Below are 22,789 nucleotides of genomic sequence, written 5' to 3' on the forward strand. Positions count from 1 at the left end.
TCTCCTCACTCATCATGGTGCTGCATAGTGGCTTACGTGATGCATGTTGATTAGCACATGCAGATAAGAATTTCATCGTACTCTACACATATGACAGCAATAACTCCATAAGTCCATTTCACTTCTCATTGTCCTCACCTGAAATAACACTACAAAATAAGTTGCTCACCTCTGGTCTTGACTCTAAAGAGCCATCAAACACTTACGTCCCACCTAGTCGTGTGTTTCAGGGCATTAGCTTGACCGACTATCCATTTCTGGCAGAGTCTTAGCTTCTGAGCTGAAGGAAACAGAAGTTTAGCCAAAGTCCCTGCCTTGACTCAAATCACGGCAACAAGATTTAAGAAGTCAAAGCCTGTTTGAAGCAGAACCATCTGCACTTCTGCTTCGATCCTATGAATGAAATGTATGAGCTTTGCACCTTTTTGTCAAAACAAGTATGGCCAATGAGCGCATCTGTAGAGCTCCATTACTAAACCTGAAGTTTGCCCAGCTTATTTGTTGGTTGTGGGCTTCAAAAAGAATTTTTCTTTTCCCTATAACTGATAATCTCTTCAATTGTTGATGTTGTTATTTTTGAATTGTTCTTCTGTAGGTGTGCTTTTCTAGGAGGCTTTGCTTTATTGATGACGGAACCTGACCTAAAATCTAGAGACTGGTAGGTGACTCCTTATTCGGGTAGACGCCTAGGCTCCCTGTGCTTAACTTCTTTTCAAACCTGCTAGTTTAAAATTTTGTCAACCTGTAGACAAACTTAAAATTCGTCTGAGCAAAACTGAAGATCTCTCCTCCAATACTGAAAATGTGATTTAATGGCTTGCTCAAAATAACGCCGTGTCTCAATCAAATATGATCGTTGGATTGCAGTGATAAGAGCGTGACTGGATATTAATACGAGCCTACAGTGAGTAATGAAAAATGAATTTACGCCGAAAGCGGTCATTTGTCTACGGAGCCATTTGCTTCCATATGGTACAAAGCAGTATAAAACAGAGGACTACTTTATTGCTCGTCACCGTTTCTTGATGTGCACTTGCATTCTGCTACACAACCAGCCTTTACTACCAGTTCATCAAGATTGTAATCTGATCACATTTTCCACAAAACTGGCACTAGGTTAAAGATCAATGGACTTAACCCAAAGAAAGAGCTTCACGAACTGTCCTTATCTAGTAACGGGATACGTTTTCTTCATATATCCCATCCAGCTTGTCTTCTATAAAGATTGTCTAACCTGGAGCCATTAAACCCAAGGTCATTCATTACCCATTCACCAATCAAGAGTCGATATACTTTTACACATTTGGTTCCAACAAGAACACGATCTGGTACAGCCTGAGTGTCCCTTTGCTGTCTGTACTGTTGCTGTCATAAGGCTGCATTTCTCTTTAAACAAAAATACTGTAATAATTAAAAAAAAAAAAAAATCCCATGCATCGGGACTGCGTCAAAAGTATCCTGTAAAAAGTAAAAATGCAACAAACCAGAAGCTCACTGTAAAAATGCAATGAAATGCGAAAACATTGATTTTGCAACCAGGCTTGCAATCTTCACAATAACACAGTACTCCTGAACCGGTATTTTAAACCCTGTATGAAGTCGCTAAAAGGCTGGGAGATTGCCATCGCGAGTATTCAAACGATATTAGCCGGCAATCTCCGTTGGTTCTGTGACTAGTCTGGAACCATCCCATACGGTCTTGTACTGCTCAGGAACAGGGAATTCCTTCTGTTGAGAGAGAAGAATAAAGAGCATTAGTAAAGCTGCCTCCTACGACTCGCTTTCTTTAACACGTAAAAGTAAAACACGATTGTCGGACTATGGCTTTCAGGGTAAAGGCATATGAATAAAAAGAAACAACAAATTACAAAAAAAAGCTTAAACACACAACTGATGATAAACACTAAAAAGAATGGATGTGTGAAAGAAGTAAACAAGTACAAATCATAAACATCTAATAATAATAAAAATAATGATATGTCACGTGTGTGTTGTGGTGATGGTAATTGCCTGCCGGATCAGGGGTTGGCGCTGTATCCCAACGCCTTCTCTTATCCTCCCTCTGCAGAACGGAAGACAGACAGCCTACTATGCTAAAATTAAAATCTATCTATCTATCTATCTATCTATCTATCTATCTATCTATCTATCTATCTATCTATCTATCTATCTATCTATCTATCTATCTATCTATCTATTATCTATCTATCTATCTATCTATCTATCTATCTATCTATCTATCTATCTATCTATCTATCTATCTATCTATCTCTATCTATCTATTATCTATCTATCTATCTATCTATCTATCTATCTATCTATCTATCTCCTTCCTGTTCTTGCTGTCGCTGTGCATGCTGGGTGGTTGTCTTGAGTGTGAGCGAGTGGAACTGGTGGTGGACGCTGAGGTGAGTGTGGTGATTCTTTTTTCTTCTAATTTTCTAGTTTCTTATTTCTATCTTTTCTTTGGTGAAAACAGCTACACTTGTTTTTGTACTGAGTGGCTTAGGCCACGGCAGCCGCAATGGCTGCTAATCTTGAGCGTTTGAGCCGCCGCCATGGGATTAAACTTATATCGGAGGAGTTTGTTCCTTTAGAGGCGGGGTTTTGGCGGTAGGCGAAGTGGTCGGATGTGACAATATTAAGTCAGCTTCACGAATGAGCGGGAATATCGTGGTTTTTTTGAGCTCTGTGGATTTAGTTCCGACAGTGGTTGAGAAGGGGGTGGTTATTAATGGCTCCTTTGTACAGGTTTCCCCTTTAGCCGTCCCGTCCCGTAGAGTAACAATTTCAAATGCGCCGCCTTTTCTCAAAAATGAAACTATAGCGAAAGAGTTGGAGCGGCATGGGCGTCTGGTATCGAAAATTCGGCACATTCCTTTAGGGTTGTAAATCGCCTGATTTAAAACATGTCTTGTCATTTAGGAGACAAGTTTTATGGTTTTAAATAGAATGGATGACGAATTAAATGTGGCAATGAAGTTTAGAGTGGACGGTTTCGATTATGTGATTTTCGTCACTTCTAACGAAATGAAATGTTTTGGTGCGGGAGTGAAGCACATTTAATTAAACAGTGTCCTGAGAAACACCAGGGAACAAGAAAACTAGCCGTACAAATACAGAAATAGAGGGGCAGAAAGTGGAAGATCACGAAATTGTGGCTGATGGCGCAGAGGCGCAAGGTGATAAGAATAAAAATGCTACTAGAGCTGAAGGGCAGGAGAATCAAGTGCCGCCCAGAGATGAGCCGAATGAAGGCGGTAGTGAAACGGTAGATCAAACAGCGACTGCAGCAGAAAGTGTGTGGGGAGAATTGATATGGATGAGGGAGGCAGCAACGAGACAGAGGAAAAAGTGAATTTAAACGTCCTGCTCAAAAAGGCAAGGAGAAAGAGAAGATCGGGCACGAAAGAAAATTGTTTTAAGTCAGGGCTCGGGGGTCGTTGGAGAGGATCCCGCCTATGGTCCTTGTCAGGAGGATTTTCCGTCTTCGCGGAGACGGCCGATAACGTCTCAAATGCGGGAGTGTCGGGGAAGAAACGACGACGGTAATATCTCCGATGGGTCTGCTGCCTCGGAGCCCCCAGAGTTAAAAGCCAGGGGGGGTTACAGCGCTCAAAGTGTGAAAGAGTTTTTGGTGAATACCGCCGGAAAAAGGGGGTGGATGTGGCCGAATTTTTCCCTGACATTGACCTCTTTCTATCGTCTGTCCGCGGGTTGCGACGAGACAAAGCAGTCTCCGCAATGTTTGATGTTAAAGAGCTCGTGAGGCTAAAGAATTTAACAAGTAAACTGAGAAAACAGTCCAATCTAAACACCACCTAATGGCTAAGCCCCCTGTTAAATCTACTCCACAGTCTTTGTGGTGGTCCCTGTGTTTCATTGTGTGTTCATCTATCTATTCTGTTACCATGGCAAGTGTACACATAGGAACCCTAAATATTAACGGTGGGAGAAGTCCAGATAAGAGGGTCGCATTGTTTGATTTTATCAGACAAAAGACTTGAATGTCACCTTTCTACAAGAAACCCACATTGATGAGCAAAATCAGTGGGAGTGGAGCAGAGATTGGAAGGGGGACATTTTATTTAGTAATGGGACAAATGTTAGTGCTGGAGTGGCCATTTTATTTCTTGGAGGACTTCAAGTAGAAGTTTGCAGCACTGATGAGCTGGTGAAAGGGACTCCTGAAAGTGACGGTGAAACTTCAAGGCAGTGTCGTCACTTTCATTAATGTGTACGCCCCGAATGAGGGTGAGGAGAGGCTCCACTTCTTTAACAAGTTAGGAGATCTTTTATCCAAGTGTGACCCTGAGGAAGTGGTGGTGTTAGGAGGGGATTTTAATTGTACACTTGATACCAGAATAGACAGAAATAATGGGCTGGAACCGCACCCTGCTCAGCACGAGCTTTAGGTAAAATAATTAAGGACATTGGGCTGGAAGATGTATGGAGGGCTAAAATGGGGCCTGTCGGCAATACACCTGGGGCGGACGAGTGGAAATACGATCTCAATGGCAGACTCGATCATTTTTATAGTTTTAAGCACCTGTTAGGTTTATTTAAGGTGTGCTCTATTGTGCCTACTGGATTCTCTGATCACAGTTTGGTGTGTTGTACACTTATTTGTAACACTTACAGACCCCGTAGTCCATACTGGCATTTTAACACACTCCTCCTTAAAGATCAGAACTTTAAAGAGTTATTTGTTCATTTCTGGGGAGGCTGGAAGGCTATGAAGAAGGAGTTCACCAGCTTACAACAGTGGTGGGAGGTTGGGAAGAGTCACATCCGGCCTTGTGTCAGGAGTATACCAGAAATGTCACCCAAGTATTGCGGTCAGAAATGGCAGCTTTAGAAATTAAAATAGCTGAATTTCAACAGCTTCTAGAGAAGGGTCCAAATGAGCAGCTTCAGGCGAGCCTGACTTCTGCTAAACTGGGGTTGGCTCACCTGCTTGAGACCAGAGCTCAGGGGGCTTTAGTGAGGGCCCGGTTTCAACGACTGACTGAGATGGATGCACCAACTCAATATTTTTTTGGTTTAGAGAAAAAAAACTCGCAGAGTAAAATCTTACATTGCATAAGAACACCCGATGGCAGTGAGACACAAGAGCCCAGTGAAATAAGGCAGGTGGTCCGCGAATTTTATGAACTTCTGTTTGCTGCAGATGGAGATGGTGGCAGTGAAGACCAACAGGCCTTTTTGCAGGACTTACCGCAGCTGCCCAATGCAGATGTGGCACAGCTAAATAGAGAGGTGACCTTTGCAGAACTCACCACAGCCCTGGGACAGCTGAAAACAGGGAAGGTCCCGGAATCGATGGAATACCAGTGGAGTTTTATAAAGAGTTCTGGGATGTCATCGGCCTGGACTTATTGGAAGTGTTCCATGGAGTTTTAAACTGGCTTGTTACCAGAGCTGCCGTGAGCCGTGATCACGCTGCTGCCGAAGAAGGGAGACTTGTGTCTCATTAAGAACTGGCGGCCTGTGTCTCTCTTATGCGCTGATTATAAAGTTCTCTCTAAAGCCTTAGCCAACAGGATGGTCCAAGTTTTAGGGAGAGTGGTGCATCCTGATCAGAATTACTGCGTGGCTGGCAGGTCCATCTTTAATAACATTTTTTTAATTCGGGACATTTTGGCTGCTGCAGAACTGTTTGGTTTTCAGACTGGTCTTATTTTTCTTGACCAGGAAAAGCTTTTGACAGGGTCAGTCACTCATTTTTATGGAATGCCATGAAGGCGTTTGGGTTTGGGGGGTCTTTTATTAAACATATTCGTTTACTTTATAGTGACATTTCTGGTATCATAAAGGTCAATGGTGGCTTGTGTGCACCTTTCAGTGTCAGAAGAGGAGTCAGACAGGGATGTTCTTTGTCCGGCATGTTATATGCTCTGGCGCTGGAGCCTTTCCTGGTGCACCTGAGGAAGGTGCTGACTGGTCTCTCCATCCCCAACTGCAACATGGACCCTGTGAAAGTCACTGCTTATGCAGATGATCTTGCTGTGGTCATCACAAGCCAGAAGGATTTGGACAAATTAACTGATTGTCTGAGGAATTACAGCAAAGCATCTTCGGCTAAAGTGAATTGGAACAAAAGTAGTGCAGTGTTGGTTGGGAACTGGAAGGATGTAGTCCTCCTCGACTGAAGGGGGGTCTGCAGTGGACAACTGGAGGCTTCCTGTACCTGGGAGTCCATCTCGGAGATGACCACTACATCCAAAAGAACTGGGAGGGTCTGTTGGACAAGGTTACAGCTCGGCTTGCCAAGTGGAAGTGGATACTCCCTCAGTTATCCTATAGAGGACGGATGCTGGTCATTAATAACCTGGTGACCTCCAGCCTGTGGCATAAGTGTATTTGTCTACAACCTCCACCTTTGCTTGTTCAGCAGATACAGAAGGCGATCATGGATTTTTTTTGGACTGGTACCCATTGGATACAGAAGGGCGTTCTATTTTTACCATTGGATGAAGGCGGACAAGGACTTATTGACATTACCAGCAGGATTGCTGCTTTCCGCCTTCAGACCATTCAAAAACTGCTGTATCCTGTCGAGCAGAGCCAGTGGATGAACTTAGCCGTACTCTTCTTTAAACAAGCCAGGCATATGGGACTTGGGAAAAGTTTACTGCTGTGCCACTTAGATAAGATCAAGACTTTACAGGTGCCAGGTTTTATAAAAGCCTTCTAGCAGCGTGGCAACTGCTGTTGATAAAAAAGGACTGTGATGACCTCTCCACATTTTGGGTCCTTCATGAACCACTGTTCTACAATCCTGCTGTTGGCACTGCTACAGGACTTTCTGAAAATTGTATTAATCATTTCATAATACATGGAATAACCACAATAAAGGACATAATTGACTGGGAAAATTACACTTGGAAAAGTGCACAAGTGGTAGCAGTGGAGACAGGGGTACACTCAGTCCGCCTAATGGAGAAGTTTCTGTGGCAGGTACAATCATCAATGGACAGGGAATCCATGACACTCCTGCACGGAATTTTCTCATCACAATTGAAGCCAACTGACGAAACACCTTTTCCAACGCTTACTGTGTCTCCGGCTGTTGAACTGAGGGATGGTGAGACTAATGTTTTAGCCTTAAGTTCTCTAGAGGCGTTATCTCTACCTACAGTGCCGGGGAAACAGCTGTACAGGATTTGTGTGAAGGTGAACAACCTGGAGCAGCTGAGGACACGAAGACACGACACACCATGGAGAGACAAGCTTGGAGCCCCTCAAGGACTGAACCCCGCATGGAGGTCGTTGTACAAGCCGCCATTGGCCAGTAGGGTGGGAGACCTGCAGTGGAGGTTGGTACATGGGATACTAGCGGTGAACTCCTTCTTATCGATTATATGTCCGGGGTCTCAGATTGCTGCCCTTTTGTGGTCTGAGGGAAAGTGTCTTTCATGCATTTATGTATTGTGAGAGGCTCCAGACCTTTTTAGTGAAATTGAAAGAATAGTAGAAGGGCTGGGGTCCCGTATAATGGCACGGTGTTTGTGTTTGGGGTTAGAATTACAAAACACACCAGAGAAAATATGAACTTAATTAATTTTATTATCGGGCAAGCAAAACTGTCAATATGGAAGACCCGTAAAACAAGATTACTGGGAGTGGAAATGAAAATGTTGTTGTATTTTTTAGAAAAGTATGTGAAAGTAGGATATTAGTGGATTTTAATTTTTATAAGTCCACAAATAATTTAGCAAAGTTTAAGGAAATGTGGTGCGTGAATAATGTGCTTTGTGTATGTGATGAAGATAATTTGCAATTTGTGCTTTGACTTTGGTGTTTCATTCCTTTATAAATTGGGTGGATAAATTGAGAATAAGTGGGATTGGAGGGTGGAAACAATGGGGGATTAGATAAATATATACTCCAAGAACAATATGAATATGTAATGGTTTAAAATGAATATTCATCATTAGGAAAGTGTGTACGTGTTTTTGTAAGACTTAAGATTTTGAGTTTTACTGTGTTTTTTTGTATTTATTCCTGTGTTTATTTAATAAAGTTTGCTTTTAAAAATAAATATCTATCTATCTATCTATCTATCTATCTATCTATCTATCTATCTATCTGCCTACTATCTATCTATCTATCTATCTATCTATCTATCTATCTATCTATCTATCTATCTATCTATCTATCTATCTATCTATCTATCTATCTATCTATCTATCTATCTATCTATCTATCTATCTAAAATCCTTTGTGCTCAGAAAGAAAAGCATTCAATAATAAACTACGGACTATATCTGTTAACTCTGTACTTGAGTGGTGCACACACTGTTAAAATGCTTCTATGTAGTTTAACATTAGTAACTCATTTTTACAAATGGCCTCATGAGAGAAGTCTTTTTGATGATCTTTCCCACTTCTACTTTATATAGTCATGAGCCACATTAATATTAACATTTTCATTTTTTGCCTTTAAAAAATTAACTGAGAATGAAACTTACATAATCTCCATCTTTTGGGATCAGAATGTTCATTTCTGAAGACTTGGCGCTCACAATCTCACACTTTAGGGACTCTTCACTGAGGTACAGGTGACATCCTTCAGTTTTATTGATGGAAATGGTTGGCACTTTACCCATCACCTATATAAAAAAATAAAAGCACACATTCAAGAAACCCTGTATAGAATGTTATTCAATTTAGAATAAAGTGTCATTTTTATTTATTAGAAATCATAAGGGGAATGTTTCCAAAGATTTGCTCAAAGTAAATGTTCACATTTCAATAAGGAACTGCATTCTTACTACATTCCACTTTCGAGTTCTGAAGAAGTGGCAGTAACGTTCAGGCTGGGGAGCAGGAAAGAAGTTACATCGCCTTCAATCTTTTAAATTTGATAATCTGTTGTCTTTGATATATCTCATATACAGCACTCCCATAATGAAGGCTAATCTTTATTGAAAATTAAGATAAAGGAGAGCTTAGCCACGCTGTGGTCACTACAGTTCATTACAGAATGCGATAAAAAAGAAACCCCGCTTTGCTTTTGCACAAACACCCCGCCGTGTGTTTAGTCCTGTGTTTGAAAATGTGCTCTAGGAATTAATGATGTTTCAACATGAATTCTTCATTTAATATGCTTTTTATGCAACATGTAAATGCTCCTAATAGCTGTGTTTGGTGGACTTCCGATGGGCTTGAAGTGGAGAAGAACAAACAAACTGTAATGGCCTTTACTTCACTATTGGCACATAGGCTTATCTCGCTCAACTGGAAGAATCCTAGCTCTCCTATTCTAAGTCAGTGGGTAACTGATGTTATATACTATTTAAAACTGGAAAAAATCAAATTCTCACTTCGAGGATGTGTAAAAAACGTTTTTTTAAAACCAGGTAGGGCCTAATCAATAATATTTTAGAATAAGCATTTATATTGGGGGTGGGGGGACTCCTTTCTCTCTTTGCTGCTCTCAATAGTTTTACTTGGGTTGTTGGCCTTCCTCTCTTTCTCATGGGTGGGGGTTGACGTGAATTTAGTTTTTTTAAGTTTTGACTTGATTGTATGGAATGTTATGTTTTTAATAAATGAGATAAAATATAAAAAAATGAGTGAACAGGAAAGTTACCTGGATCTGAATGTCTCTGGAGTTAATGATTTCCACAATGCCAACCACATTGTCAAACACCATGGCCAGCTTTTTACAGTTATCTGAAAAGTAAAGTCATTATATTATATCACATTTTTAAGAAAAAAGAGTTGGTAGAGAACAAAAATACAGTACCTGATAAGAGCTATAATATAAGAATCCCCAAACATAACATAACACATTGCAGTTAACAAGCCTTTCCTATGAAAAAAGGTCATGTCTCTTGTGCATGTGAAGATCTGTCATACAAATGAGATCTTTGCAATATTATTTTAATGGGAGTAGCGTTGATTATACAAAAATGCCTTACAGATGCATTCAGGCTAGCGTCATTAAACAAAATGCGTTAAAATAATCAAATCGTGCGTACAGATAAAAAAATCGGGAGTGGTCTCCCCTCGACTTTCTCGTGTACTCGGATATGGGGATGGATATTTGAGGAGTAAACCGTAAGACAATGATTACATTTTTACATTATGTACATTAAGGAACCATCAACAACAACTCAAATTAAATTAATAATATATTCAACAATTATTATAACAGTAAAGTTGAATAAATCAGACTCTACAGCTGCATAAATACAAAAGTACCATCTCTGGTTAGCGGAAATAGCTCAAAAGTTGATAGAAATCCACGTTTTGTACCTAATGCTTATATGCAAAATTTGGTTGACCTAAGTGAAAGCGTACTCAGGTTATCGTGTTTTCATACACACACACACACACACACACATACACACATAATTCCAAAAATGTATTTTTCAGACTCAGGGAGATCTAAAACATTGAGATTCGTCAAAATCTCGACATCAAATTTTTGGACGATTACAATACTTTCCCTAAACTTGTAAACGACATTCAAAGGAGCTTCTAAAATGGCCACCACGTGGTCACTCACCAATGTGAGCGTTTGCCCTGCAATGGCTTTGATGAAGAAGGAAGCTAACAACATGATGAGTGCTCAACATTTTAAACTAACAAGTGAACAATAATAATAGTAAAAAGGTAACTTCCATCCATCCATTATCCAACCCGCTACTTTCTAACTGCAGGGTCACGGGGGTCCGCTGGAGCCAATCCCAGCCAATACCGGGCGCAAGGCAGGAAACAAACCCCGGGGCAGGGCGCCAGCCCACCACAGGGCACACACACACACACACCAAGCACACACTAGGGACAATTTAGAATCGCCAATGCAGCTAACCGGAGTACCCGGAGGAAACCCATGCAGACATGGGGAGAACATGCAAACTCCACACAGGGAGGACCCGGGAAGCAAACCCGGGTCTCCTAACTGCGAGGTGGCAGCGCTACCCACTGCGCCACTGTGCCGCCCAAAAAGTAACTTACAATCTAAAAAAATCACAAAATGATGGTAAGCAACACTTAAAGGCCAAAAAATAAGTTTGGCCTTTGGTTAACTGTTACAGTAAATGGTAGCCACCAAAGACTAAGAAATGATATAAGAGCTCTTGGTAGTCACAGTTATTACACCGTAAGTTTCGCCAGCAACATACACAGCAGTTAGAGCGACATAACCAAATACGTCTCATCTGAGAAATCGTATGCCATGGCCTCCCCAGGGAGTCTTTAGACCAGGGGTGTCCAACTCCGATCCTGGTGGGCCACAGTGGCTACAGGTTTTCATTCTAACCCTTTTCCTAATCAGTTTTTACTGCTAATTAACTCCTTTTCTCTTCATTTTAGTAGCCCTGTTTTCAAGGATTCTGTCCTCTCAATTGATTCTTTTCATCATTAAATGGCAGCAAAACAGAAATAAGATGTGAAGTGAGCCAGCAGATGACCAGCTAAATCGGGGATTTAAACTCCAATCAACTTCACTCCAAACAATGACTTAATGAGAAGCCAATTCTTGCTGTTAATTAAACCCGCTATTGAGTTCCATGGACTGTTGGTGCTTGTTGGTGCCACAGCAGACTTTTCCAAAACTGTTGATTTTCTGTTTTATTCTAAGAACATCCTCAAAATGTTTTGGAGATCAACCTTACTGAGACCTTGAGCTTTCATTATTTTCAGATACTGTGTGATGGTCATGTGGCAGCTCGTTTTGGGTCTCATTATTGTTGACTGCTAATTAAAGGCAAAAAGTGGTCACTAATTAACAACATGGTTAGAATGAAAACCCTCCAGGACTGGAGTTGGACACCCCTGCTTTAGACAATACGAAGAAATGATTGATTGGCAAATGATGACAAATGGCTGTTTTTCTTTCTTAATACCTGATTGGAAATGCAGTTATAATCATTATCATTAAAATCTGCTGAGAAAATATGCACAGTCCAGTAAACAATTTACTGTTAAAATGACTTTTCATCACTCACGGCTGTCTTCACTGCACTAGCCCACCTTGTTTTTCATGCCCGCCTCACTTGCACACCCCATCTTGGTCAGTGCCTTTGTGTTAGCTTTTCTGACTTTCCTTTTCATGAATGATCGCACTGCATGTACCCAAAGGAGTTTTTTCCATATGTTAAGCCGAAGTTTCTTAAAATAAATCAACTCACCCACTATGATGGAATTAACTTTGCCTTTTATCTGCAGTGTGGAGTGGCTGCACTTGAAGACATAAACCACTTGTTTCAGCTCAGCTTCAGAAATTACAAGGTCATTGGCATTATCTTGGTACTCCTAGAAAAGGAAAATGTGGTAACATGACTGATGTATATCTGCAATGTAAAAAACAATTTTGAGAGATCTGCAGCCAGGGAGCTAACTGGTTTTGGATTGTCCTGAAATGTTTTAAATATCTAAGCTTCAAAACAAAAGGATAAAATAGCACATAGAGGTCAATTATCCATTACTAGTTGTCCCCCGTGGCTTCGCCCGCGTAAAAGTGAAACAGGACAGCGAGGAGAGCCCGGTCCAGCTCCCCACTCCTGACGTCACGCTTCCCCCTCCCCTCGGCCTGCAGCCTCTATCTCAGATTAGCGCGAATATATCTCTCCTGCAAGCAAACTATGATTCTTAATGAATGAGAGAAGTCGCAAAATCAACCAGAATGTTCAAGCAAATGCTAGAAAAAACCCAATCTAAATCCGTTAAGTTGTTCTCTCGTTTGCTAGCTAAGCAGTGGTAAGATACACCCCGAGGCTGGTGCATGAGTGAGGAGGGCCCCGCTGCATGTCTATCGGATTCACACAAATACATCGGTACCACAAGTGAATTATGATACTTAACACAATGAGAGAAGTCGCAAAATCAACTGGGATGTTCAAGCAAATTCTAGAAAAAACCCGATCTAAATCCGTTAAGTATTTCTCTCATTTGCTAGCTAAGCAGTGGTAAGATACAAGGCTGGTGCGTGAGTGAGGAGGGCCACACTGCATGTCTCTCGGATTCACGCAAATAAATCAGTACCGCAAGCGAACTATGATATTTAATGCAATGAGAGAAGTTGCAAAATGAACCTGAATGTTCAAGCAAATTCTAGAAAAAACCCAATCTAAATCCGTTAAGTAGTTCTGTCGTTCACTGGCTAAGCGGAGGTAAGATATGCCCTGAGGATGACGCATGAGTGAGGAGGGCCCTGCCCATCTCCCCTCCCCTCCCCTCCCCATGGCCAACTGCATCTCTCTCAGATTTGCGCAAATAAATAGGTACCGCAAGTGAACTCTGATACTTAGCACGATGAGGCCGGTCAAAAAATCAACCGGAATGTTCCAGCAAATTACAGGAAAAAACACGATCTAAATCCGTTAAGTAGAGGTCTAGTTTGCTAACTAAGCGGATGTAAGGTATGCCAAGAGGATGGCGCGTGAGTAAGGAGGGCCCGCACCCCACCCCTCGGCTATCTGCCTGTCTCTCGGATTCGTACAAGTAAATCAGTACCGCAAGCGAACTCTGATACTTAGTATGATGAGAGAGGTCGCAAAATCAACCAGAATGTTCCAGCAAATTACAGGAAAAAACTCAATCTAAATCCGTTAAGTGGTTCTCTCGTGAAAAGCGGACAGGCATACAGACAGACAGATGTTGGATTTTATATATGGAGATGTGATTAAAAGTCAACAGGTTCTGTAAGCTATTGCCTAGAACAGCACAGTCCCCTCAGTAACACTTCAAATTCATACAAGACGATGTGCTGATTAATTTTTGAACAAAATCGTGCAAGAGAAAGGGGCACTCTAGAGGAACCCTCAAATACCGTCATTCTGCAATTAATTATGAATTCTTCTCGTCAGTTGCTATCGTAATGGCCTATGTTATGATCAGAAAGATCAGCATCAGAGCGGTAAATAATTACTGAAATGTTAGAGAATAGTTTGGGTAACTTGGTCCCTAGTATGCAAAGCCTACTAACGTTCATGTCCAAATTTTTTCCAGTTAGGTGTTGGAGAAATTAAGAGAAAGTGCATTTAGAAGGAAATCTGGAAGCACTTCTTCATTCCCAGCATTTGGGGAATCCTGAACAGAATTTACTGTCAGTTGACTAAAGAAAAGACTTCTGACCACTTAAATAAAAGACTTCTGACCACTTAAAGAAAAGACTTCTGACCACTTTTTCTTCTGATTGGATGACACGGGACAACGCTGGTACTAGCTAAACAGAGAAGCTAAAATAATAAAATAGTTTCTTCTCAATTAAAAAAAAAACTGTAAAACCTCAGGACTCCGGTCAGTGACCAAGATGTGGCTCAAGTAGCCATATTCACCTACCACTCTCCACTTCTTGCCTTCGAGCTCTAGCACTGGCAGTTTATTCTGGAGAGCTGCTTTGGGGCCTGACGAGCTGGACGTCTGACTCTTAGTGGGAGATTGCCGGCTGACTCCTCCTTGACTCCGAAGCCCAGGGTTCTTGTGAGTTTTCTTATCATCTGACACATGTCGAAGCCCTAATATACACAGAGAAAATTTGAATTTCTGACATTGGTGGAAGAATTCCAAATATTATTCCATATACAGTATATAAACGTCCATATATTGTACGTTTGTCAAAACTCCGGACTCCTAGATTCAGATTTCCAAGTGGGTAACAATGCTTGTGTGCTTTGGTGCATTATGGGCCCGTGAGGCACAGCCCCACCAGATGTTTTTTTAAATTAAGTAATTTATGATTACAATAGTTATAACAATCCTTGATGTGATAGATTTATAGGTGTTAGAATTATTATTGTCACATGTGCAGAGGACCTTTGTTGTATTAAACATGTGCTCAATGTAATTTCTTACCTAGAAACATCTTGTTCTTTTATAGTACTTTGGGGCTTTGCCCCCTGCTTGTTTCACTTATCAACCCCATGGCCTGCGCTATGCGTTAGCCTCTTTGCAGTTCTTCCACTTGCGTATGGGGATGCGGGTGTACATTTAAAAACTCACTTTAATTAAGGTTTAAATCTATACTGCTATATTATGTCAGATATTTATGATGCTTGACAGGATCACAATAATCTAATGACAATCGACACAGACCAGGCCTCAGCATCTCCTCATTTGACTGATTTTTTTTTTTTTTGTGATGCTAACAATGTATGAACATCTTGAAAGTCGTTAGCAAAAGTGGGACAGATATTATTAGTTAGGCAAGTTAATGTTCACATTAGAGACCTCTACACACAGAAAGGAAAACTGCGGTATGGCCTCACCAGCATTTTCAAAATGCATCAAAAAAATGTCACTTCTTGTGTGGAAGTCACACATTTCACCTTTGTCTTCATGGGTTTACCTCTAGGTACTCAGGTGTTCACCAGACACCTCAAAGATATGCTGGTTAGGATAAAATGTGACACTAAATCAGCTTGATGTGGATGTTTTTGAGTGGGGGGGTCAACCGATACTGCTGGAAAAGGCTTGGGGGGCCTGCAACTGGATACAGCAGGTACTGTAGGTAGATGGATAGATAGATAGAAGAGGCACTATACAGAATAAATATATATAGATAGATAATGTAAGGCACTGTATAATTAATAGATAGATAATGAAATACATTCTATGATAGATAGATAGATAGATAGATAGATAGATAGATAGATAGATAGATAGATAGATAGATAGAAAAGGCACTATACAGAATAAATATATATAGATAGATAATGTAAGGCACTGTATAATTCAAAGATAGATAGATAGATAGATAGAAAAGGCACTATACAGAATAAATAAATAAAAAAAATATATATATACAGTAGATAGATAGAATGAAAGGAACTATATAATATAGATAGATAGATAGATAGAAAAGGCACTATACAGAATAAATATATATAGATAGATAATGTAAGGCACTGTATAATTCAAAGATAGATAGATAGATAGAAAAAGCACTATACAGAATAAATATAGATAGATAGATTATGTAATGCACTGTATAATTAATAGATAGATAATGAAATACATTCTAAGATAGATAGATAGATAGATAGATAGATAGTTTTGGGACAAATAAAGCACTATCTATCTATCTTACAGAAGATCAAGAAATGTCATAACAAACAACAACAGCCCCCTCAAACACACACATCAGAAATAGTAAAAATAAAAAAAATGTCTGACTTGGCTAAAGATAATGGAGCACTCCCAGTAAGTCATTATGGAGGAGTATTGCTGTTGCTATTAATGAGCCCCAGTAGCATTTCTTGACACACATTTGTTAGCCAAAAGGACTCAATGCTAATGTGCTGCCTAGGATGTTCAGCTTTGTTCATAATGGTCATCAGTTTTGTGTCCCTTCTCTCCTCCACTTCTACCTCCAGCAGGTCCAGAGTGTGTCCCGTAACTAAGCCTGCTTTTTTTTAATTAGCTTGTTGATTCAGTGGGCTTCTCTTGAAGTGATGCTACCAGTTCAGAACACCAGACTGGCCATCACAGAGTTGCAGAAGATGTGAAGGATGTCACTGTCCACATTAAAGGAGTGCAGTCTCCTAAGAAAAAAGAGAGTCTGCTCTGCCCTTCCTTATACAGCTCATCTTACTTACCAGTCCATGATAATAATAGTACAAATAAATTTAGGATAACTTTTAACTTTGACAATACTGTATTTTTGATCCTTGCCTGTTTATTTTGACCACATTTCAACTTCAGGTCCCTTTCCATTAAAAATCCTGCCATCTCCATCTATGTCAGTGTACATTGACAAGGCCTGCACTTAACCGTGAGACAGCAGTGCTAACCAATGTGTTACTGTGTTGTCTTATTGGATAGCAATTAAAAAAAAATGTTTGCATCAAGCATGTAAGCTTCTGAAATAAATTCAAATATCAAGAAGCCACTGCAATGTAGGCTTTTGGTTTCTGACAGCTGATAAATGTCCTCACCTTTGGTGATTGCCTCCCCTTGATTGAGCTCTGCAAACAGGGCTGAACGCAGAGCGGTTGAATCCGATTTTGAAACCTCTTGAAATACAGGGGGTGGTCCAGGGGGTGGTGGAGGAGGTGGACAAGGTAATGGTGCTAGAGAAGCAGATAGCGATACTCCTGAAGCAGCAGGACCCTGGAAGACAAAGAAACAGGTCATAAGAGGAGTACTTGCCACTCGGTTCAAATAACTGGATGACAGAGAGAAGAAGCACAGCAAGGAATTCCAGTGTCTGAAATTAGATGGGCGTTACAATTCCAGAACTCGCATCATCACACACTTTTTCAGTTAAGGACTTTATGCAGTGTGACCAAAATGGACAAACCCCACCTTGACCCTCATTGAGTTGTACTCCACACATCCACAGATAGGCAGTTTTGAGGCTCAAGGACTGTGTGTCAGAAATGGTGGTGTGTAATACTGGAGCCCCTTGAAGGAACCATCTCGTCTCTCTTCCTGTTCACCTTGGACATCTGTGGTAAAGGGGAAGATTGGCGGTTTAAATAAATAATTTCCACACTCGCTTATTTTCGGGGAGGGAGTGTGGTAGAGTGATGAGAGCGGTTCCCGTCCTGCAAAGGCGTTGGTTTTAAAAGGGAAGCACCGGGGACTGAGCATTTTAAAGAAGACTCCTACCTGAATTTTAACCTCATTTTTTAACAGATTTTTTTCTTTTTATTGATTTTAACCTCCACCAGCACTTCGATGTTTTTGTGGATTATTTATTTACTAGCCATGTGCGCCCAACTACGTTGCGCGTGTTAAAGTTGTCTGTGAAGGGCTCCCTGTTTAAACGCGGCTGCCAGTCGTGAACTGGGCCCTTCGTTGCACAGCATTAGGATTTTTTATAAGGGAAACAAAATTACAAAAGAAAACCCTTAGACATTGATTTGATAGGAACGGCCTACTCAGAATCACTGTCCGAATCGTAATTATGTGGTGGTGGAGGAGCATTTCTGCATCTGTCCGTTCACAGTCCGTCTCGTTTTCACAACGCTGTCGTTTCCTCTCACGATGTCTTCTCAACCTTTCTCCAATCTCGCAGGTTGCTTTGTGGCAATCCAAAGAGTAAGGCAATATACACGGAGCAATGGTTATAAAATGAAGACACATAGGTATCCAGGCTCTTTAAAGCATAAATAGGGATCACTTCACTGACATGTGAGCAAGCCACGGTACAACTGTGAGACGCGCAGCACTCGCCGGCTACAACGTAACAATAATAATTTCCGGAACGTGCCGTTACGTTGTCATTCATTTTACCCACTGTCTTTTTTTCATTCATATGTTACGTAGGCATGTGCCTTTTATCTTCGGCAATCTTATTCTCTAACCAGGCCTCAGGAGCTAACCAGCGTAACACTGTCCACCACCCCTTTCGTTATTCCGGCACATTGTTGACATCCGTGAGTAACAACAACGTACTAAACTGTAAGGTGGTCTATGCATGCGTGGAATTCGCAGACAAACAAAGATCAAGATCTAAATGAAGATCTCTTTAGTTAATTTAAAGCACAACAATTTGTTTAGTTTGAATGTCTGTGTTTTGAGGTGTGACTGACGTACTGCAGTCTTCAGTAGTATAAGCCTGGAGGAGATTTTTAATGCAATGCCTATGTGTTAGCTGTCTCTCTACTGCCATCTAGTGCTGCTTCTTCTAATTCATTCGCGGACAAACAAAGATCAAGATCCAAATGAAGATTATATATAGAGATTGAACTTTTTTGAGCACTGCACTTTTTGGACACTTTGGATTTTTTTTTTTTTACTTATAAAAGCCCTTGCACTTTTCTTTTCAGCATCCCCTTGCTTAGTGTGTTTTGTCCTTCTCAGCTCAGCTCATCTGGTTACGTTATCAGCTGTGTCGGGTTCAAGAGGCCGCCATTATGGAAGAGGGAGCAAGGAGCTAACCTGCACCTTCATAACATCCAGTATAATACTAGGGTTTACCATGTATACAAATTCTCAGATGACTCCTCCATCATAGTATGGCAGTCAGATCGAACTTTGCTATCTGAATATAATTTGAATTTATTAAAAAAAAGCTCTTATTTGAAGGCAAAAGCTGACATTCAATTGTACAAGAATGCTTGTTTGTTTTACCTGCACTAATTTTGCCATCATGTTACTCCAGACGCACTACGCAGGCTGATTTGTTTTCGCCCTTCACTTTCACGATCAGCCTTTTTGCTTTGTGCCCTCCCCCACCATAACCTATCATCTTTGAGGGAGGAGCAAAAGCTTTCGATTCATCAAAAAATTTCGATCTTTGGTTTTTGATGGATCTCGACATTTTAGAATCTCCTGATACCGAAAAAAAAATTGATATCTCGGCGATGGGTGTGTGTGTATCTGTTTCGAGAGCTAAAATGGCTGCACGGAACCAAACTTGAAACTTAAGCCAGTTATGAGATGACGATGTGCTAAATCGTTTTTGAGCCAAATCATGCAAGAGAAAGAGGCACTCCCTGAAATACCGCAATTCTATAATTAATTATGAATTCTTTTCATCAGTTGCTATCATAATGACCTATTTTATGATTAGAAAGATCAGCATCAGAGCGGTAAGTAATTACTGAAATGTTAGAGAATAGTTCGGGTAACTTGGTTCCTACTGACGCTCACGTCCAAATGTTTTTCATTTTGAATGTTTAGCTTGTTATCATCCTTATTAAAACTTACAGCCAAACCTCTTCACAATGTAGCGTTTAATTCTTCTTATCCCACTCCTCTGCTCTTTGATGTACAAGTGTACTCGGAGCAGTTTTTCTAAATGTTTCTGCTGTGCCCTAAAAGTATTGTTTGGCATCTAATTTTGTCTTATTCACTCCTAAACCTGAGATCCATGATTGCTGTTTAATGCTAAGACCTTCTCATTACAGAAAATGGAAAATGACCGTCATAATTCTGATTTTCCTTCTATCATTATTTACCATATATACTCACGGATACATTCTCCCGCGGATAAGTCGGGACTTGATTTTACTGTATAATTTCTGGTATTTTATAATGTCGGTGATATAAGTCTAATGCAGAAAACTCACGCTATTGGTCCAAGAGATTATGATATGCTAACGCCCACCTAAAGGAGTAACCATAGAGGGAGCACATGGCCTTTTTTTTCTATGTGGGTGCGGCAATGCGCGGAATCCGCGTGTGCTCCTAACCTCTCTCTCTGTGTCTCTCTATTGTGCGTTCGTGACCACATGGTAATTACCAAACAATTCCGAACCGATGTTTGCACTGATTTGTGTTTTTTGTCTCTCACACCCTTCTACACCTTAATCGTAAGAGCATGATGGAGCGTTCGATCAGAATAAAATATGAAGCTGGTTTTAAATTAAACGTCGTTGAAGTGGTGAATGAAATTGGTAACTGCGCTGCTGCAACAAAATTCAATGCATCTGAGAAACTGGTGCGAGATTGGAAAGTTAAAAAAAAAAGTTAAGTATCGCATTTTTGAACGGGCGTATAAGTCGGGGTCTGATTTTCTAATAGATTTTTCGGGTTTCAAGACCCGACTTGTACATGAGCATATACAGTAATGCTATAAAACCTCAGTGTTAAAGAGCCTTGTCAGCCATCATGCCATGTCCCACAATTATTCTGTCTTACGTGGCTGCCAACTTGACACACAGAGGTTCAATATTAATTAAAATACTGTATTGCTACATCTGAGAAGAGAAAGAAAAAATAGATGGACTGTGCGGACCCTAACTTAATACAGGAGCTGCTTTTCCGGGTGAGCTCAGAGCAGCCTGGACTTCCAGAGAAGACTTCTCAAGATGTTTTACCAGTCTGCATTAGCCAATGTATTATTCTCCACGGTGGGCTCCGGGTGAAACAACCTGAATTCAAAATACACACAATGCCTGAACAAATGTATGAGGAAATTCTGCTCCATCACAGGGCGAACCCTGGCCACACCGGAAGCTGCGGTGGAAATGAGAATGGTGGCAAAACTGGATGCTGTCATGAAAAATCCTCTCCATTCCCTTCTTGGAGCTCTTTAAGCTACAGGCTTATTCCTCCATGGAGTGCTAAGAATTGCCTCTAGGGGTCTTTTCTGTCTGCTGCTATCAGGCAATTCAATGCTTCCTCCCGACATCACAGACTACATGCATATACTCTTTAAGCTCAGTCAGTCATTATCCAACCCGCTATATCCTAACACAGGGTCACGGGGGTCTGCTGGAGCCAATCCCACAAGGCAGGAACAAATCCCGGGCAGGGTGCCAGCTCACCACAGGGCACACACACACACCAAGCACACATTAGAGACAATTTAGGATCACCAATGCACCTAACCTGCATGTCTTTGGACTGTGGGAGGAAACTGGAGCACCCGGAGGAAACAGCAGACACGGGGAGAACCCAGGAAGCGAACCCAGGTCTCCTTACTGCAAGGCAGCAGCGCTACCCACTGCGCCACCATGCCTCCCTCCTCTTTAAGTTCATTTTTCTATTTCTGTACTCGATACTGTACATTCATATAGGTATTTATTATTTATTTGCTTTTCATCTATCTATTCATTGATTGTATTATTTGTCCTGTAACTCTGTATCTTTGCTTTTTTATGTTTCTGCTGCTGTATGCATCTAAATGTCTCCATGGGATTAATAAAGTTTATCTGATCGAATTAAATCCACTTTCATAAAAATAAAAGTGTCTGACAAACATTAACACTTCTTATACAAGCCTCATACCAAACAGCATACTGTATACTGTAACATAAACATATGCATTTCTTTTGTCATTCCAACAGACGGTGCATCACAAACATTTGCAGTAATGCATTGTATTATCACAGATGTATGTGATGTGCCATCTGTTGGAATGACAAATGCAATGCATTTTATTACTACATGCATTACAAAATACATTCCAATAGATGGTGCACTGAAAATGTTAATGCTGAGTTCTTTGTTGATTACTTAGATTTCAACCAGTCTTAGGGGGGTAGCCCAGTTAGTCTAATATCTTACTGAACATCCTATTTGCCTTTTTATTTGCTTCTGTCTACTGTCTTGATGCAGATAAAGCCAAGTCCACCTTCTCATGTTAGGAAAGAAAAGGTTTGTTGGCTTCTTGTTTGTACTTCTAGTAAATAATGTAAAGCCTGTAAGGGATTTACTTTGGTTGGTAGCTCTAAAAGTCCAAGGTGTCTTCGAAGGCAAGAAGGTATATTTCCATCCTTTTTCCAATGTCAGCCCAAAAGTATCAAAAAATCCAAATTGAAACCTAACGAGTAGGGCTGCTGTCCTAATTTAGAAATATTTTACTGCACAATTTTCTTCCCTAGTGTTGCAATGAAGGAAATGTCTGGGTTAGAAAATGGATGGATGGCAACTTCTCTATTTCAAACACAGACAAACAGTGGGTTACTTCTCTGTGCTGAGTGCCATATTAGCTCCTCTTGCTGCTGCCGCCACGGTCATCTATCTTGTAAAGACACGGCCAGTGTTTTTGGAGAATTTGAGCGGCTTGGCGGCCCCTAGAGCAGCTGTTACTCATAATTCCCTGGCTTTTGTGTTTTTCTGCATCGCTAAAAGAAGCCCCCCTGTGTTATTTTATCAGCTGCTACAAGTCGTTAAAGCAGACCTTTTCATGAGTCCCCCATCAGTGTCATCTGTTCTTCACATCACATTGTTCTGGTTGCTGCTGAAGCTAGCTTTGATTTTTAGGAATTGTGAGACGTAGATCCTGATTTTTTGGAGAAGTATACACACACAAATGTTTAGAGCACATTTCTCTTCTTGTTCTTACACCCAAAGCAGAATTAACATTTAATGTGAAACAGACACTTGGAAAACTAGGGTGCTTTCACATTTTGACATTATCTTTCAGAAGGAGCAC

At 40.8% G+C, this 22,789-nt stretch overlaps 1 protein-coding gene across 1 annotated transcript in view; it reads right to left on the reverse strand.

Moving 5' to 3' along the window:
- Positions 1 to 1,491: 1,491 nt before the first annotated feature.
- cap2 (cyclase associated actin cytoskeleton regulatory protein 2) overlaps positions 1,492 to 22,789 on the reverse strand; it is a 143,116-nt gene continuing 121,818 nt past the window's right edge. Inside the window, exons 8-13 of the mRNA XM_039736722.1 lie at positions 16,893 to 17,067; positions 14,299 to 14,474; positions 12,147 to 12,270; positions 9,599 to 9,681; positions 8,475 to 8,615; positions 1,492 to 1,728 (exon numbers count right to left, since the gene is read on the reverse strand). Of these exons, the coding sequence (XP_039592656.1) occupies positions 1,645 to 1,728; positions 8,475 to 8,615; positions 9,599 to 9,681; positions 12,147 to 12,270; positions 14,299 to 14,474; positions 16,893 to 17,067 (783 nt within the window). The 3' untranslated portion in view covers positions 1,492 to 1,644. The remainder of the gene's footprint in view (positions 1,729 to 8,474; positions 8,616 to 9,598; positions 9,682 to 12,146; positions 12,271 to 14,298; positions 14,475 to 16,892; positions 17,068 to 22,789) is intronic.

The sequence above is a fragment of the Polypterus senegalus genome, chromosome 15, assembly GCF_016835505.1.
Source record: "Polypterus senegalus isolate Bchr_013 chromosome 15, ASM1683550v1, whole genome shotgun sequence".
NCBI lineage: Eukaryota > Metazoa > Chordata > Cladistia > Polypteriformes > Polypteridae > Polypterus > Polypterus senegalus.